The sequence below is a fragment of the Daphnia pulicaria genome, chromosome 5 (assembly GCF_021234035.1).
Source record: "Daphnia pulicaria isolate SC F1-1A chromosome 5, SC_F0-13Bv2, whole genome shotgun sequence".
NCBI lineage: Eukaryota > Metazoa > Arthropoda > Branchiopoda > Diplostraca > Daphniidae > Daphnia > Daphnia pulicaria.
The window spans coordinates 837,934-857,069 of NC_060917.1; the positions used below are offsets into that span (position 1 = coordinate 837,934).

The following is a 19,136-nucleotide window of genomic DNA, read 5'->3' on the forward strand; positions in this document are numbered from 1 at the left end:
GTTATCTTGTCTTCCAACAGTTTGGGAGTACCGGTTTCGTCTGAAACTGACTAGAAGACAAGAATCCCTAGCGATCCCTACGGGGAAATTTGCTGGGTTCCCTATAACTTGAACGTGAACATCGAGCTTCTTGTAGTTCAAGTACCCCAAGCAATCAAGTCTTTGTAAAAGTATATCACCATGTTTTTATTTATGAGTTGAACTGTGAACTCATTTAGCCCTTGGACCTGCAAGTAGCATATTTAATATTCATATAAGTAGATAACGATGTGCCTATAACACATTTCAATTTAAAAAAGAAAAAATTACCCTTAATCCCAATCTCTTGAAAACCAGAATCAACAAATGTTACTCTATACACGCGGTGAAAAGAACATGCAAAATCAGGGGGAGAACTTGGAAGAAGACACAAGCGAATGACGGTTTTCTTCGTATACACTCTTGGCATAGTTAATTTCTTGCGTCACTCGTTTAGCAAGGGATTCGGAATCACAGCGAACTTGGGGCCGTCGTGCTCCAAGTGGACTCTCCGGTTCCAATAGCAAATTCATCTCGACATAATAATGCGCTGTGCTCTGTGTGCCAAAGTCTTTAATGACTACAGCTTTACTACTTTGTAGTACCGACAAATGAATGTCAAGGACGACTTCCTTGTTGGGGCTACTCATGCTGAATACTCGGACATTTTCGCTTGATATCAAGATGTGTAAACTGTCTGGTAGATTTCCAAGCGCTTCGTATGCAATGAAAGTTTCCTAACCAAGTGAAACATTTTAATGAAGAATTTATCTAGATTTTTGATAACTAATTGTTTCTACCTTATAGAGATCGCGATTAAGCTGGAAAAGAAGTTCTTGTCCACGTCCCTGCTTTTCCGAGTAACGAGGAAGTATGCCTCCTGGTCCGATAACCAAACGAGGAGGGCGAATTCTTTTAGGAATTTCTTTAGATGAACTGCGACTCGAATCACGAACAGCCGAGGCAGCTCCTGTGGCCAAATCAAGTACGCCAACGGCTGGCTTTGTTACAGTTCCCACCAAACCCTTACCAAAACCAGTGAAAAGCCCGCCAAATCCATCATTGGAAACACCTATGACAATCAAGGATATTAAATAATTTTACTTGTTAAACCAAGGTAAACACGAAGAAACTACTGACCCTCATAAGTTTGGGTGAAAATAGATGTCATTCCGCCAAGGATTCCAAAACCAAATCCTTTTAGACCAGCTACCAAATGGTCAGAACTTTGCCCCGTGTGCTTCAAAAGACGTTGACGAACTTCTTCGTGTCTTTCATCCATCGTAACCCGACCGAGCCCGTCAGAAAGCGACCCCGTGACTTTGGCGGCAGAATTCGATAATCCAAACGTAACATTTTGAACGAGAGCACCCACATTGCCCTCATTCAAGAAACCTGAAACTCCTTCGGAAACGTCGTTGACGAAACCTAATGGATTGCCGAGGAAATCGGTCGATCCAAGAATCCTAGCGGCTTGCGATTTCAGTTCGTCCTAGAAAGCGTACGGAAAAACGATGAAAAACAGGTAAATGTTCAAGTTCATGCAACACAATTGATTTATCTCACCTTGTAGTGTTTAACAACGGAATCAATAATTAACTGGGCCGTTTCAAAAGGATGTGATCGAATGAATGGGTGAAGTTCTATGTTAGCCTCTTCGAATTTGATCAAAGTCAGACCGAGTTTCCGTTTAATAGCGTTTAGTTCCGGTGGTAACTTGCTAGAAGTATAAACACTCAATCGCACCTAGAAGTAAAAATATAAATGAAGAAGATTTTAATTTTGAAAAGAACTGATGCTTACCTGTTCCAACACCAATTTCAAAACGCAAAAATAATATCGTTTAGCGTCAATGGAAGTGGCGGCATTAAGGGATCTCTGTGATTCGTAATCACTCTCATCTACTCGTTCCAACTCTAAATCCGACTGATTGAAACCAGCGAAGGCCAAGAGCTTGAATAGTTGGTTCTCTTCTATGTTGATAGTCAAATTCTTGAAAGAAACGATCAAATGCTTGAAAATGTCTGCGTTAAGACGGCCAGTCATCTGCCGATGAACAGTTAAGCGAAGAGCAGGTATATTCTTAGATTCCTCATTGCTGGCGGTAGAAGAGACGTAGATAACAACTGGGCAATGTGGATCTTGTAGACTGTTGTCTATTTGAATGGACTGGACACTAGCATCCACGCTCAGCATTCCGTTTCCCGTGAGGAGTTCAAGAGATATGTTGGACAATCGGCAATAGGCTAATTCTTCAGGAGGTGAATGGTTAACAATGCTGAAACCCAAACCTCCTTTGAAATTCATTTCCATTTTCGTTTCTTTGTTGTTAGGTTTGTCCGCTGGAGTGGTGACGACCGAGACTTCATTCGTAGGGTGATGTGATGACTTCAAATCGGCAATTTGAAGCACTCTGGTTGGACCGTCCATGATAGTCTTTACACTCAAGCAACCAGAACCAGGCCGAAGCCGTTGCCAGTGAATCGCCTGCTCTGCCGGAATGCCACTAGGCAGCCGATAGTAAGTCACGGACTGAGCTGGTCCCAAGACAACATCATTCCCTAAGCGCAGAATCCATTCAAGGTTAGATGGTTAACAATAGCACGAATACAGTTACTAGTTACAAAACAGTTAGCTAGCTAGATTAATACGAATTTAGCAAACTAAAGTTAAAGTCACACTAAACAAGCCCATGCGACGCATGATGATTTAAATTCTACGTACACATTCTCCAGGTGTTATAGGGGAGGCCTGAGAAATATTTATAGAACCATCATATCGATGCCAAAAAATGTGACAGTGCCAAAGTAACAAAGTTTTGGAAATTGTTTTGATCAAAATACCTTGTCGGACGCCGTAAAAGCCATCCTTAGCTTGAACGAACACATTGTTATGGCCGCAGCAGAGGCGACCGTCATCGGTGAAGCGCCAAGTTTGAGTCAATTGACGTCGAGGATCTGGCTTTCGTAACATGAGATGCACATACTCGCTGGGTTGAAGTGCTGGTCCGGCGATATCCAAGACAAGTATTCGCGATGGATCAATCTTTCAAAGGGTAAACAGATTATAAATATTTTGCCTAAGTTGCAATAATTAAAAGTTCTTTGGTTTTACTTGAGGATTGGATGGATCTCGTGGAGGGCTGCTTCCTTCGTGTTGCAACATTCCGCTTCCGGTCATCCGCCAAAGCTGAGAGCGTTTTCCTGTTTCTTTGCCGCCGAGTACGACACGGGTGCCTTCCGGCACGTCAAGGACTAACTCAACGTTGTTTGGATCAAGTGCATTGCCAGTCGACATGTCATCACCGTTAAAGGTAACCGTAAGGCAGACATAAATGAAGTTTTCATAGGTCAGTTGACATCCTTCTTTAAGTGTTGTCATGTCATAAGAAGCGGAAGCTCCTCCTGGGGCAACGATACTTAGGTGGGCAGGTTTAGTAGGTTCGTCAAAAACGTATGGCATCGAACTGTTGGGACGGACCTTTTGATTAGTAAACAAAAAAAAGTTATTAGGTCATGATATGGTTCTTTTGCTGTATGTACACTTTACAGTGGTATGCAAATAAGCTTCTGGGACGTCCGTTTGGTGAAAAATAATTGGAACTTGGGCCAAATTGTCGATTCTGAGGGGTGGAGGAAAGCCAGTGGCGTCGCTGAAAACGACACAGTAGGTGCATTCCTGTTGAAATATCTCGACGCGGAGAAAATTAGCCCGACTTTCACTATCACGGATGTTTAGGTGAAAGGAGCTGATATTCCGAATGGTGAACCCACCCGACCAATGACAATTTTTCACGTCCAATAAGCGGATGCAAAGTAGTTGATCCTTGTCCAATCGAGGCCAGTGGAAAGGGAGGTGACAACCAGGAACTAAGTTCAAATACGTTGATTGGGCTCCAGGATCGGTAAAAGTTGAAGCGAAATAGGCTTGTGATACCTAGTTGAACATTCAATAATAGTACCTGTTTTGAAGCATAATTTATGAGTAATTATTACCTCTAACATCCAACTCGATTGGTTGTAAAGCTGATAGCATGGTGCTAAAGTAACAATCTGTGTGTCTCGGTATCGACCACGACCTGAACGTATAGAAATTCCAACCAAGTAAACCAATTCCGGCCGACCGTCTCGAGGTGATACCTTAATGTTTAGATCATATTTGTCATAAAATAATTATTTGTTTATTATTATAAAATTTAGGTGATACCATAAAACTGCGAACTCGAACTCCTTTCTGTAGAGGGAAGTGTTGACACCAGTGGGGCTTGCATCCAATATGCAAGCCATTTCCAATACGGGCCGTTAATGTGGGGCTAGCTTCTCTGTCCGTGAATGAAAAGAGCATCGGAGACAGAGAACGAGCCATTTCGTGCTCATCGAATTGGCCTAAATGAAAGTAAACAACAAAATCATTGATAACTAACATTTTTATCACTAATTTTTCAATACAAAAAAACACAAACCTGCTGCATCTTGCTGGACACCCTCTTGCCGGAAGATGAGCGGGATCCCAGCTTTATTGACGAGCCAGTAAGGAGCCGAAATGGACAACTTAATGGACCCAGCAGCTTTGGAACTGACTTTCACCTAAAATAAAATATATAGTAACATAAAAATTAAAAATTCATATGATAAATGTATATGAAAATTTACCTGTAGGAGCAGCAATCGATTAGCGCTATCATAGAGCCGCAAGCGTGTACTAAAATTATGAGGAGACGTGCCAATGACTAAGTCGCTTGAATGAACAAAGTTTTCAGTGCGGAAGGCGATCTGGAAACCAGCGGAGACGTTGACCGTGTGGATCGATGTGGATTTACCCGGTTTGATGATACCACTTTGACTGACAGCTTTGAGTTCCCACAGTAGTTCATAGGGGAGTAGGTTTACGACAACCAACGGACTCAAAAGAGAAATAGTGTGAGCTGGTTGTATATTACATTCTGAATCATCTGAAGTTCTGTGGAAATAAAAGAAACTTATCGTTATTGTAACTGTCTGAATCATTTGAATAATAAAAAAATTACATCTTGTCAGGAGGAAAGTTCTCCCGATGGATATTGACTGCAAAACGGTATGTTAAATCTTGGTTGCTAATCACCGGATTGCACTGTCTTATATTAGCAGTTGATTGACTCGGATTAGCATGCCATTCAATTGGGTCTTTGCAGAAACTAAAAATATGAGGCAATTTTTCTGCCATCGGGCGTACAAATATCTAGAGGAAATTAGGGGCGAAAAGAGAATTTAATTAACAATTTGAGTGACTTCATAATGATAGTAATTACCTGAGACATCAAGTAAGTCATAGGGATGGGATAAGTCGTGCACGGTGGCACACGGACAGTTTTGCTAGGATGAAGGTTGAAAGCAGGCGGTTCTAACCGCAATTCAACAGTCTCTTCTAAGTTGTTGGTCACCTGTAAAGCTGAACGAATGGTAACCAGTCGACGGGCCGATCCTTCCAAAGTGACGGCAATAACAACCAAAACACGTTCCAGCTCTCGGTCGAAAGCAGCTGCGTTTCGTTTACTTGGCGAATTGTGTACCTATTGTGTACAAAGTTATTCGATTAATAAACGAGAAAATCAACTAACTAAATCTGATATACCTCTGCATATCGGAAGTACACTCCAACGCGATCGACGGAAACGGAACCAACTTCCATCCAACCATCCAATTCGATTGCCAGCTGATGTGTTTGCATCTGGTGACTGTCGTGGTGACGTAATTTTCCTCTGTTTTCGAAACTAAAGGCAACAACATCGCCTGCGTCGCAGTTTATCCAGTGAGTGTTTTTAGCAGAAGCCTTCGACGGGGTAGCATCTGCCAGCAAACTTGCCGTCAGAGTTCGAAACTTGAGTTTGGAGCCGGTAGCGTTGTGCAAAGCAAAAGGCACAAACGGAGAACGCTGACGAACCACATTTCCACCGTCCAGCTGACTAGATATCTCCTTGCCATTTTGACCGTAGTAATCTTCCATCCAATTCATTTTGACTGTTCCAACGAGTTCAAGCAAAGCTCGAGTGCAGGTGATATTGACCACATCTTCCGTGTCAATGAAGAACGAAGGACATTGTCGATTGGCGACTGAATTATAGAAAGGCAGAAAATTCCACCGTACATGGCATTTGAATGGCTCCACGAATGGTTCCCAGCCGCTCAAAACACGATTATAATAATCGATGGCAAATTGGCAATTGATGCTGCCCTCGCCAGTCATTTGTACAGTGTCAATTGACTGGCGGAGAAGTAGCTGAGATGTTGTGACTTCGACCAGAGGCAAATCGGCATCGCGGCAGTCATCGATGACGCACAAACTAATACAGCCAGTTCGAACTTCAATGCAACGGATTTTGATTTCATTTGTCATTTCCAGTTGCTGTTGGCCAACTGTTGCCGAAGCGTTTTGCGTTAACCAGAGTGCAGCTTCTTCCAAATTGTCACTGCATGTTCGCAAAGCTAACTGACAATCTTCCGTGGAGAATCCAAGAGCCTTCAACTTCTTTACTTCATTGACGATAGTCGAGTCGGGATTAGAAGTGGATCGAGCTTGACGTGGAAGACTGTCGAGGATCCTCAAGAAAAGTTTCATGTCGTTGTACGACAGGCGAAGGATTACTTGCTGTGCTTGGATTTCCAGTATCTGTTGCAACTCAGAGTTGGTAGCGTCCATAATGCCTTTGACGTCCGTGGCGCTTGATTTGCCTACTATTTCGATACTGATGGTGGCAGGATCGACAATGGATAGGGCAGTTTCCTCTTCCAGGTTTAGCTGGCTTGAAAATATTTCAACTCGATTCAACTGGCAAGAAAGCGGTTTACTCTGAATCTGCGGTCTATACGTCAGCAAAGCCGTTCCTTTCAAAATAACTGCGGATGAATCGCAGATTGAGGTGTCTTCAATAATGACCACTTCCGAATCGGAAATGTTGATCTTAAATTCAACTGGCAACCGTTGAGTCTCCACCAGTGCAGCTCGTTTGCTAATCACTCCTGTTGAAACGACAATAGGACTGGGCTTCGAAGTTGAAATCCATCGAGGTGGAGTTTGGAGAACATCATTTTCTTCCGAATTCCCCCTAGGCAAATAACAAAAATAATTAACCATGCAATATTTTTACTGAGGTATAATGCATACCGTTCACCCTTGGTAGTTCCTCGATATTCTTCGGGATTTTGTAAGAGGAATTCTTGAAATAGCGCCCACCAATCGAATACAGCCAACAATCTCATGTTGTTCAAGACTACGGTGAATCGAGTAAACTCCTCCGTCGATCGATAATGGACTTCAGCTTGTAGAGATCCTTCCCGGCGAGCTTTTGTCACAGGTTCCAGAATTTGGGTGAAGACATTTGGTTTCATGATTGGCTGGGTTGCGGACGCTGAATCGTACCGGGTATCCCGGACAACAACTTGTTGTGATACGAGGTCAACATCTTTCGATCCATCACTATTACTTTCATAAACGAGTCGGGAATCAATGAATTTAATGGTTGAAAATGGGCCAGTTCTTGAGAATTTCACTTCCAGAATGACATTCTCTAGATCGATCTGCAGTTTAAGTCTCGCCCATATTGGCGGCTTGGAGTCATCATCAAGTGGCTGCATTGGACTTGTTGGTGGTCGCTGGTCTGAACTGAAAAAATCCATAGGTTCGCCAAGATTAAATCCGAGCAGACCTCGTATCAATTTGTACTGATGTTCGTCGATGGAACACTCTACTCTTGACAACAATCCACAGAGATCCATATCAGGAACCGGACGGCCTAAATGTGAATCCAAGTTGCGACGAATTTTCACCTTCATTTCGCACTTGTCTTTGAGAAGGGAATGGCCACTCCGTCGAATCAAATAAGAGCCAAGAATTAAATCACCAACTTGCGATCGATTGGCTTTCTGGCGCTGACCCGTACAAAGGTCCATGTTGGATAGTTCTACTTGTATGACGTCAATTAAAACAGCTTCTGGATCGCTGGTTACAGGCACAATCGGCAAACCTTTCACGTTGATTTTACGGGATTTGCTGACGGTTGGTGTCGAGACCGATCCATTGGACATCATGAACTTGTTGCAGACGGATATTCTCCCAAGGTCAATAACCAATAAATGTTCCGAAGTGGAACAGACTGGGACGAGAATGACAGGCGAGCCGGCCTCGACGTTCAACAAAATGCGCGTACCATGAAACCACGGTTTCTGTGAAACATTGGTCGAGCTGTTCGGCCCAGTTGTGCTAAAACTTGTGGCCACTCGACGAAGTTGCTGGAATTGTTCGAGCAATGAAAAGCACTCGGTGTAGAATCGTTGAGTGTGAACGTACAGAACGGAAGCCATGTTAAGATTCAGCCGGATGTCGTAATCGCGAGCAAGGTGCGGGTCATCAGCACTGAAACAAAAGAATTGGAAATCCAGGGCCTCGTTACCCGAAGTGATGAATCGTTCGCGGTACATTCGTCCAGCTGATGTCAAATCTTGAACGGTAATGCTGCCTAATTTTCCAGTGACGTCCAAATTGCCTCGCATCGACGCCATTTCCCACGACAAGCAAGATATTGTAGCTTCTGCAACTTCATAGTCCTTCCGGTTGAGGAGCAGGTTAAAAGAACGGACTTCAACCTCCCAACGCGAGTTCATTGTATTGGCATTCGCGGCTTTCGACCAATCCTGATAGCCGGGAGAAGAAACGGCTACCTTTTTCTTTTGATGCTGTCCTGTTTTGGCTGTACCGAAGAAGTCGAGCACCATCACCCATGATTCCAGATTGACGATCATGTCGAGTGAGTTGAAATTAATTTCGATAAAACGGTGTGTGCTGAAATTGGAGGATAAAAATGTTTACTAATGAATCATAAACAAACATTAAGATTCTTTACCTGTTGTATTTTAGGGCGAAATCTGGGCTATCCGGATCAACGAGAAGAATTTTGATGAACACCAAATTATTGTCGCCGACGCCAGATCGCGAGAAACGTTGATGGTACATCATTGATGGGGATGACGGTGGTGTACTCGGGCATTTTTTTACCGGTTTCTTTTGTGGAGGCTTCACCCGATTTTGTTTCCATTGGGATTGGTCTAACTCCAACCTGGCAGGCAAGGATCGTGCTCCAGTGGTGTAGAGACCTTGGGCACGCAAATCAGGGCACGATGATGACATGAAGGAACTCAAATTAGGTCTTCCGGCAACTCTTTCCGACTGGCGATCATTGGATGCCACCAGTCGTCGGTATTTGGAATCTTCTTTCATCATCAGGTCTTCCAAGATGAGGGATTTCAAAGAAGTTTGCACCGTGGCGGAATAACTGCAGTTTTGTTCATACGCAACCAAGAAGTCTTCAAAGGAAAGATTGACGATAGCCCGGTCCGAGTTGTTAAGTAATTCCATGGAAAATCGTGGCAACTGGAACTTGAAATTCAGGACGAGTTCTCGTTGTTTAACGCGTGGTGACGGTCGATTCTTCGCCGGAAAATCCGGCCCAGCTTCAAAGTTGTTAGTCGCATCGACTTTGCTCCAGTTGAGATTGTCCAGTGATTGGATAATCTGTTGGTACTGAGCTTTGGAGAGTGAAACTTGTAGCGGAGAAACAACACATCCGTGAACTTGGAAGACATCACATACTTCCGGTTTCGGGTAAAAATCCGAAAGGTGAAAAAGGAAAGGATCGGCATCACTCTGAATGGGTCGATCGGTAATACGATGAAGAGAAAATCTCAACAGTGTGTCGTGCAAAATAGGCCGACCATGAGGACTAGCGCAACTGTAAAGCTCTTGGGCAGTAACGCGTAGAAAGGACGAAGGTCCCGAGTAAAAATGACTAAATGAACTTTTCCACTTCTCGTCAACATTCAGAGAATACAGACTCATGTCACGCACTTCAACTTCAAAGTGTTCCTTGTGCGTTCCTCCAGAAAGCTCTTCAGACAAATGGGATGGAATTTCGGACTTGACTTCCTTGTCGTTGGTAATTTCTATTTGCCCCAAATGTGCAACTAGCACTTGTGGACTTCTGGCAGACCTGGGTAGAACCATTATAGGACTTTCCAGTAATGCGCTGAAACGGACCCTTGACGGAAACGATGATTGTTGCTCCTCATCAGTGGCCTCTTTCATGGCGTTCAGACTAAGACCTTCAGTCATAGAGTTGGAGCCACTCATGTAGATGCTTTGGGCCAAGCCCTCAGTCCCTCGGTGCAGCAAATCGACAGCCATTTCAGCCGCTGTTAACTTCAAAGACATGGCCATGTTGGAAACGGATTGTTTGAATTCGCTTACACAAGCAGTCACTTCTGCGAGAAAATGAACCGAATGGCTATAACACAAAGAGGCCATTCGAACCTCCAGACTCAAATTGGGGCCTTCTTCATTGAAGATTTCCAGTCCTGGTTGGAGAAATTTGAAGCTGAACGCTTTGACTTCATTTTTGTCTTTGGCCGTTTCGTAGAGTCCTTGGCTGACCAGCATGTAAAGATTTTGTTGCTGCTCGACCAGTACATCATGGCCTACACTGATGACTCGTTGATGCTTCTGCCCTTCTGGGGTAAGGTCCAGTACTTGAAGTCCACCCAGTGATCCTTGAACGATGACGTCTGAAGATAAGTTAGCGTTGATGCGAGCGTCGGTGACGGTGAGCGTGGCCACTTTTCGGCCCACCAGCATTTCGTCTTTGACGGCTGAACGAAGCAAGAGGACCGTGAGACGATGAAAATCGAAGGTGATTTCCGTGCTGACGTCTGGAACAAGAGTAAAAGGTGGAAATCGTGACTGATTCATAGAGGGTTGATCTGTGGACATGTTTGAATCATCAGGACTAGGGGGCACCCTCTTTTTGGGCACAATCCGCTGGAAAAAGCTGACCAGTTCCACAACAGTATCTTGATTCGCTATGACGTCCAGCGAATTGAAGTGAACCTTAATTATTTGAATGCGTCCTTCAGGTTTGCCATCGATCAAAGTGGGTTCTATGGTCACAATGTCGATCAAAATCAACGCTTCTGATTTTAAAGCTGACGTTACCATTCGACGACGAACAGCGGGCGGGGATAGACCATCTTTACGCCATGAAGGATCCGTTTGCAAAGAGGTAAGTGCTTGGGCTAATGATACAGGTGATGTTGCCCTCTGTCCTTTATGAGATGACGGATCTGGTGATGATGGAGAGACGGGAGAAGTCGGTTCACTTTCTTTTAAACTTCCACTCATACTATCCATGCTGACATGTTTGTGACTGGCAATCAATAGCTCGTAGTCGGAACCCAAAGTCTGCATGGCGTCAACTAGCAATAAGCTATGTACGGCAAGATGGATAGAACTATCCATTGGGCGCATCGAATAGCTGGCCAGAACTCCACCTACTTGTAATTCAGCAACACTTCGTCCTCTTGATTGGACCTCAACTGAAAGTTGTTCGATATTGAACTGGGCCATAAACCAATGTTCGTCTGACTTTTCCAATCCGGCTGAACTCTCGTCTGACTCGCACTCGCCCGTTTCATCGTCTTCAGAGGTCGTCTCATAAACCGGAGGAGGCAGGCTACTGGTACGGAATTGCTTGGAAACGGAGACAAGGGCGTGAATCTTTGGCTCGTTGATATGAGCCACAAGGTGAGGAAGTGATGCTGTCAAAGTCAAAAAAGGTTTTTCTAAACCGGGTAGGATACGTCCATACTTTTCCACATGAATCAAAATAGAAAATCTGTCCAGGAGGTGAAGGGCAGAGGTGCCCTTTAAATGTGCTTGTTTCCAGTTGTCCTTGACACGACACACCAGCAGTTGTAGATCTGAAAAGTGGACGTTGTACTTGTCCGACATGTCGTCACAATCTTTGCTGCTACTCATGAAGCTACTGGTGTCAATGGCTTCGTCTACTGGAGTCGTTACAGCCGTTTCATTTGGTGGTGTCGAACAAGGTGTGACGTATTCTTCTTCTTCATCGTCTTCATTGCCGTTGGTGGTTGTTGAAGCCAATTCAGCGGCGATGCAATTGACATCGGTGCGTGTCACGTGAAAATGGCCAAAATCAACGATCAGCAGAAGGGAATCTCGACTAACAACTGATTCTGGAATAAGAATATGTGGTGCAGAAATGTTGATCAGCAAATCCCACGATTGATCCGATGGCAAATTCACGGTTGGAGGAGCTAAGGTCTGTGTCAGCCTCTCTTTCGTCTTTTGCTTGACGGCTTCAAAGCCAGATCGGGCTGCTTGGCGAAGTCGTTGGCCAAGTAAGGATCGCTCGTCAGAATCTTTGTGGGGTACAGAAAACAACTCAATGATCTTTTGAAAAAGATGGTGATTATAAACGCATTCAAGAGCCAAAGAAGTAATTTTCAGTCGATGGTTCCAATCGCTCCCAGGCGGACGTTTTTCATAAACCTTAAAATAAATATAAATAATTACTTGGGTTTTCATTTGGTGTTGAATGTAGTATGAAATGAAGGCTTACAAAATCAAACAGCGGTGCTTCATCTTGTGGGAGCTGGTTCATATTCGGACTTGATGGACTGTTACGAAAGAAAGGGATGTTGAACGCGGGAAGAAGAGACCCCATTCCTGTAGTTGACTTGAAAGGCCTTGCGTCTTTTCTTTGTGGACAAACGATATCTGGGAAACAAGTTCCTTTAGTCGCACAATCACGAACCCACACATTTCCCAAACTGAGATGGAATTTATGCGATTTCAGCCTTGGTCGTGATTCCCATTCTTGGACAACGTTGTCGAATTCTATTTCGAGGAGAGTACTCCAAGACTGGCCGGTTTCAGTCCTGTGGCAGGTTGACAGACGGACCAAGCCTTGCTTCAATGTCGAACTCAATTGAAGAGGTAGAATATCTCGCTGCCGGACTGTGTTGTCTCTCATAGCATCTTCAAGCGTTTCAAGAATCTCATGTTCCACTCGATCTTCATTGGTTGACTGGGAATTTCCGTTGGTTTCATCATCTACTGTCCACCAGGACGAAAACCAACGTTGAAATAAAGAAGAATTCGCAGCGGCGGTGGAAGCATCAGATAAAAGCGAGTCGCTCTTCGATTGAGACTTGGAAATCTGCTGCATAGCAATCGATCGTAAGACCTGCAGTTCTTCCAGATCAAGTTCTGATTCGATTCTTTCTCGGTGCAGCTTGGATTCTGCCGTTACCCCAATTGGGTTAAGCAGGTGGTCCTTAAAGGAACGGACATAGAGAATAATTTCTTTGGCGCGATTAATTGCAAATGGCCAATTTCGACTTTGATTCCTTTTCTTGATTTCAGCAATGACGCATTGCCCAGCAAATCTCCATTGACGCCGGGGATGAAATTCAACTTCACTGTCTACACGCCATCTGCGGTACTGGAGACCACGTGACAACATCTCAAGAGATCTGCAACACTGAACCAGCTGGTGATACTGGACATCACGAATTTCAACGTTGACTCGGTCTAGCTGGAAGTCACAGGCGATTCGAGGTTGATTTAGAGATCGCAGAGGTTTGGCGCTGCAGTTGCGCTTCAAGTGTGCGTATCCACTAACGGGTGCCAATAGAAATTCATTTCGTTCTACTGAGCAAGGTTGCATTAGCTTACTAGAGAGAACATCCAGTGGCAGATCGGCATAGAGTTCAGTGTTTGTGTCCCAATACACAGCCAATCCATCAAGTTCCAATAGTTTATACATAATCCCTTGAGTGGTGGCGAACATGAATTTTGGTATCCAGCTTTCATCACAAGTCTGAGCGGTGAGTGAGTCAACACGTATCCCACACGCAAATACTTTTCCTGGACAGGATATAGCATCTTCATATCTGATGTGTATATCTTTGATTTTTAACTATAAAAATAAAAAAAGAAAATATTATCATCACACACAAAATAAAGGAACCGAATTTAGTAGGATACCTGAATATTTTGAACAATATTGGTTACTAGGCTTGCTCCATAACTCAACCAAGATGAATATGTTAACGAGTACAGAGAGGAGGATGATAATCCCTGAGGATCATTTTCTGACCTCCATTCTGCTTCCATCAAATCTAGGGCAGCCATTTTACGTTCAAGAGCTGCATTCTCTTCAGATTCTTCATTATAAGGCTAGATTTTTAACATGTAAATAGTGCATAACAGTGAATTTCACATATAAAAGCTTTCCCGATTATACCTCAGTTTTATCCTTAGGACCAGCAACTAAATATAACTGTTCAAAGGATATCACCCATGGTTCACTCCTTATTTTCCTGAGTGGAATCTGGAAACAGATTTTTCCAACAAACCCAGCATGAATTTGAAGTGGTAGGCCAAGTTGATTGAGTATGTCCCGTTTCAGTGGAACATTTTCAAGTTCAACTTCTCCTGTAATGTATTTCTCATTAGTAAACCTTGATTGAATAAACAACTTATTTCTCTTTACCTTGTAAAAGTGCAACAGAGAGTTGATCAGTATTTAAATTTTCCAGATATCTCCCTAAATAATTGTTACAAAACCAGGCAACTAGCCTTTCCAACATTTTGGATGCACTTTTATAGATTTGTGGAGCTAGTAGCCATTTACTAGTTTTTCTGGTACACTGAGAGAAATTATGTTACTCTTCCAGTTATTTTCCTTTCTTTAAGTTAACTTTGTTCAGTCAAAACCCGTGATGGAGGGTTCGTGAATAATGTAAAGAAGAAGTAAACAAGAATCGCAGCAGACGACTCAGAATTGACGTCATGATCACGCGCGGTTTATCAAGAAAAAAAAAAAGAAGCCTTTTCTTGACCTTTTCTGAGCCCGAGAGAAATGAAATAAAATAATTGTGTTCTTTATCTTCGATCTCGATCAATTCAAATTCTATTATCTTGTGATTTATCTGTATTATTACCAAAGTCACAGCGCTCACAGGTTAAAACCATGGCCAATCTACGCTTCATTAACTTTTAACACTGCAGAGGTTTTTGAATTTTGACACAGGACATGGTTCATGGAATCCGACGGATGAGAAATATTTCGATTCCTTACTAGCGCTCCTGTTTCCCTCTTGGGCCTACTTTTTTGAATGATTTAATATTAGTTTTTAAGTAAAAAAATATATTTCAAATTTGTGGTATTCCGATTCCGTTCAGTCACTTTCTGTATTGTAGGGCTGCAGGCCACTATTATTCATCCTTCCATTCTTTTTTTAGACTGTGTCCGTGTGATTTGTCACAAGCAAGGACGGCTTTCACGCCACTTATTACTCTTGAATCCTTCCATATTGTTTGCAAATTCCCCGAAATTCCCTTCCTTGAAAAATTTTGAACCACCCGTATATCGTAGTGCAAAATAACTCCAAACCCGGAGAAGAGTCGGGTAGAGTCGGAATTTTTGGGAATAAATTGGACAGAATTTTTTTAAATAGTTAGTGTTATCAGACGTACTGAATTATACTCTTTAACTTAGCCATGATTATTCACGAGATAGCCGCAATTAAATGATATCCAATAAAATATTACGAAATCAAACATTGTCTTCATTTTTCAACTCAATCACTTTTTTCTTCCAATAAAAAAGACGTAAAATTTGATTTAAAACATACAGATTGAATGGTACAGCGTACACCAGACCAGTTAGAAAAAGAATTTATAATTGATTTATTAGAATGGAGTATTAAATACAATTTGCTTAACCAAGATTAGATAATTTAGGAAGGGTGAAGATTTAGTCCGTAACGTGATGAAATCATCACTTTATTTTGTATATGTATACGTATTTCCTTGGTCAATGGGAATGGCAACTGGAGAAGTGGAAAGGCATCCAGCACATCATTAGCTAAGGAAGATGAAAAAAACTCGTTCGAACTGACAATTCTCTTCGATGTGATTGTGAAAGTTCCTACAAACAAAAAGAAACCAAATTTAATTTTTTTAAATTTAAATAAAATGTATTTACTTGTCAACCAAATCTAGCATTTTTAACTTACTTCATTGTTTAAATGTTTTTGTTGAAGGTGGTTAAAAGTTGGTCTTCTTTTGTGAATTGTGATCAACATTCGTGAATTCACGCTGATGGAATTCCAGTTCAGAATGATTTTTGGGTTCGCTATTTGAATTTGATTTGGCTTCTTCCTGTTGGTTTGACGGACGAATGCCTTGTGTCAATTTTTGATACTCTTCTTCAACCTTATCCAACACCACCGTCTCCGTTGTTCCTCTGATAACTCTAGCGAACAACTGGGGGAAAATCTTTATGAAGTTTTCAAAAAGTAGTCGAATTCTCGGCGCCGCCATTTTAACTGTAAGAAAACGTTTAAGCTAAAACATACGTATTACGTATCCAGGGCTCTATTGCACTATTCAATAAAACTATGCACACATTACGCCGGAAATAAAAGGAAGCTTCTACGATGCTTTGTATAGAAAGAGATCACAGGACGGCTGCAGCGTTGGTGACGGAAGGAGCTTGCGGTCAACGCGATGGTGAGAGTCGCAGCTTCACTCGCGGTCTCGCTGTCTGGCCAACAAAACTCGAGGGAAACGAGCTTGAATTATTTTTCCGCGTAGGACTCGGTTGGCCTTAATTTTTGCATCCGATAACCGCTGGTCTTTTAATGCATGGTATTTAGTTAAAACTATTAAAACTATTGTTCTCAATCAACGGCAGAAAAATCTTGTCTCAACCCATCTCGTCTCTCACCTTCTTATCTCATCTCACCTTTACAGTATAGGCCTACACAAAATACACATATTTTGCGCAAGTCAGCAGACAAATATAACACATCCACAACGTGAAAAGTATAAAGCCACACGAATAAAAAGGTAAATACTAAACACACATCAATAGCTAAAAGTGAAATTTGCATAAATTTTAATTACCTTGTTTCAGAGTCTAGAGAGCTTACGCAAACTGCTTCGTTTCGAGATGAAATAATTGCAAATACTGAACGGCCCCGTGTGTTTCGACCTGCGTGAGTTGTCGGTCACGTGATGTCAATTCAATGACGTCGACCGGGATGGATCTGTCCCCGCCCCGCCCCCTCGAGAAAGGAGGAACAGACGACCAGTGCATTATCCGTGAAGCAAACTCTAAAACAGTTCGTAATAGTCTCCATCGCTCAGGAATAAAATTAACGTCGTTGACAAGAAGAAAAAAACACGATCGCCTATCGTTTTTTGACTTGTCATTTTACCAAATAAATCGACGATATGCATGATTTTAAAAGAGAAGGAAATATAGGAGGTAAAAATCAGGATCAGTTCATCAAACATGTAATTCTAGCAGCTAAGCAATTATCTTTTTTAAATCTATAGCAAACACGGCATAACACCACGTCTCTCCCGCAACAAATTTTAAAAATATCTACCCGATCGCCAGTTGAAGTTTTACAACAAGCAAAAGCTGATATTCTCCGCACACGATAAAAAACACAATTTACTGAAATCAAACAGAATAACATGTTATGAATTTAACTTTATTTTGCGACGGAGCGCCACAATAATACGCCCTTTCCAACTTGGGACATAAAACTTATCTGAACGAGAAACAGCCACTCCCAACACGCAACGGAAATGTTAGCTTATGTGTGGTCGTCTTATGTCGACCTACTATGTGTGCTACTGCTACTCTCCATCTATTTGTTTTTCAGTTATTTGACTCGCTACGTCTCTCGTAACATTTATATTTTATTTTCTCCTCTTATTTTGTTCGACAGTTTATTTTGAATATTGTACATAATTATATCTGCCAGTACCGCAAAGTGTTCCCGACAAACAACGCTGTGAAAAGTCTAAATAAGCTGTTATGTACTGTAAAATGTTTCTGTACTAAATTCTTTGACCGAGCTTAAGGTTTTAAAAGGTAAAGAGAGATACGACACTTTGTCTGTCGTATCGTCGTGAAAAGTATAGACGGGTGTGTTGTTGTTAGGACATTCCCAATAACGCACAAATTAATGATCCACATTTAAACAATGAAGGAAATATGATACGGCTGAAGGGGAATTATGAAAACAATCTTTCGTTAGCCATAAATCTTTCCCTAGCTGTATTCCAATTTTCTGTCGCTAACCAGTAACCACAAACACCACAAATATTTGGATATTAGCTTTGCATTCACGCAATCCATTCACAGATGGCTGGAAAAGATCTAATAGTCACCAATCGTATTATTTCATTTACAAACTACAGTAAAATACTGGTATGTAGTTTAGAAGAAGCGTGTATTTGATTAAGATTAGACTTTGTTAAGTTATTTTTTTTTAAGGGAAAACTTGGACGGTCTTCGATCTTCATCTGTACGGTCGTATTATAATTAATGAGCGCGTGATGCCTTTCCACTTTGTTGCCTATTCATATAACGCGCAATGAAAGGCAATCAGTAAAATCCCTCAAATGCCTGCAGTCAAAGCCAAAATAATATTGAAATTCTTAGATATTTGTTATAAATAGTGCTTACTTCATCGACGACTGCAGAACAGCAAACACTCACAAGCAAAAGGTTCGGCAATTGCATTTTCTTGGCGCAGTTGATGGGTCGGTACGAGCACAACAACAGCTGCATTTATTTCTCCTCTTGTGATAGAAAAATGCAACCACAGAGTAGCACAGTAGAATCTTATTTTAATCCTTATTGCTAATCTCATTTTTCCTAAAAAAGCGCACCTGTAGTAAGTAAGCGGTTATTCATTGAGATTGAGAATATAAATGAATCATGCACTTTAGTATACCGTGCACCGCAGCGTAGGAGATGTGTAAAAACGACTGGCAGCTGGCCCTTTTGCATTCGAGGTTATATGTACGTCTTTGAGTTGCCTTTTTGCTGATGATCCCTTTGAGATGAAAACAGTAGCTTCTTCCGTTTCAATCTCAACTCGGCTGGCGCGAAAGTGACGTAGGTACAATGTTCATTGGTGAGTTCAAGTTTCCACCGGGTTGGCTGGACGGAGAGTAAACAAGACAATCCCCTTGCCAGGCAACGAATATAGCTCCTCCCATTTAATTGGTGAATGTGGGCGGGGCTCTCACCGTAGCTCGATATAAAGGTGTCTTATTCCATACTAGCCACGCGCCTTGTCTCATTCGTCCTTTTTTTATGTTCTCAGTTTGTTCAAAACATTCTCGTCGATTCCAATAGTTTCCATCATTTTTTTATCTTCGTCCGTGATTTTGTTGATGCGTTGAATTTTTCTTCC

At 42.2% G+C, this 19,136-nt stretch overlaps 1 protein-coding gene across 3 annotated transcripts; it reads right to left on the minus strand.

Annotated features, from left to right (window-relative positions):
- Positions 1-101: 101 nt before the first annotated feature.
- Positions 102-14,664, minus strand: LOC124340610 (vacuolar protein sorting-associated protein 13D-like). 3 transcript variants are annotated; one of them, XM_046793174.1, is made up of 22 exons: positions 14,402-14,664; positions 14,153-14,343; positions 13,894-14,085; positions 12,464-13,825; positions 8,894-12,393; positions 7,159-8,832; positions 5,629-7,099; positions 5,306-5,566; positions 5,045-5,235; positions 4,671-4,977; positions 4,481-4,604; positions 4,225-4,403; positions 4,014-4,157; positions 3,568-3,954; positions 3,133-3,498; positions 2,862-3,063; positions 2,743-2,769; positions 1,822-2,579; positions 1,585-1,764; positions 1,159-1,510; positions 819-1,090; positions 102-755 (listed from the first exon to the last, which is right to left on the minus strand). In XM_046793174.1, the coding sequence occupies exons 1-22, from the start codon at positions 14,496-14,498 to the stop codon at positions 384-386; spliced, it is 12,609 nt and encodes a 4,202-aa protein (XP_046649130.1). In that variant the 5' UTR covers positions 14,499-14,664; the 3' UTR covers positions 102-383. The 3 variants fall into 3 exon arrangements, with proteins under 3 accessions (XP_046649130.1, XP_046649129.1, XP_046649131.1); XM_046793173.1 differs by having other exon boundaries at positions 5,626-7,099; XM_046793175.1 differs by lacking the exon at positions 2,743-2,769 and having other exon boundaries at positions 5,626-7,099.
- Between the last annotated feature and the right edge of the window lie 4,472 nt (positions 14,665-19,136).

Excerpts from the sequence above, each read along its gene's own strand:
- LOC124340610 (XM_046793173.1), bottom strand. The coding sequence starts at position 14,498 with ATGTTGGAAAGGCTAGTTGCCTGGTTTTGTAACAATTATTTAGGGAGA. Across the intron at positions 7,100-7,158 it reads GGAACTACCAAGGGTGAACG|GGGGAATTCGGAAGAAAATG; the intron begins GTATGCATTATA and ends TTATTTGCCTAG. Across the intron at positions 3,499-3,567 it reads AAGCTTATTTGCATACCACT|GTCCGTCCCAACAGTTCGAT; the intron begins GTAAAGTGTACA and ends ACTAATCAAAAG.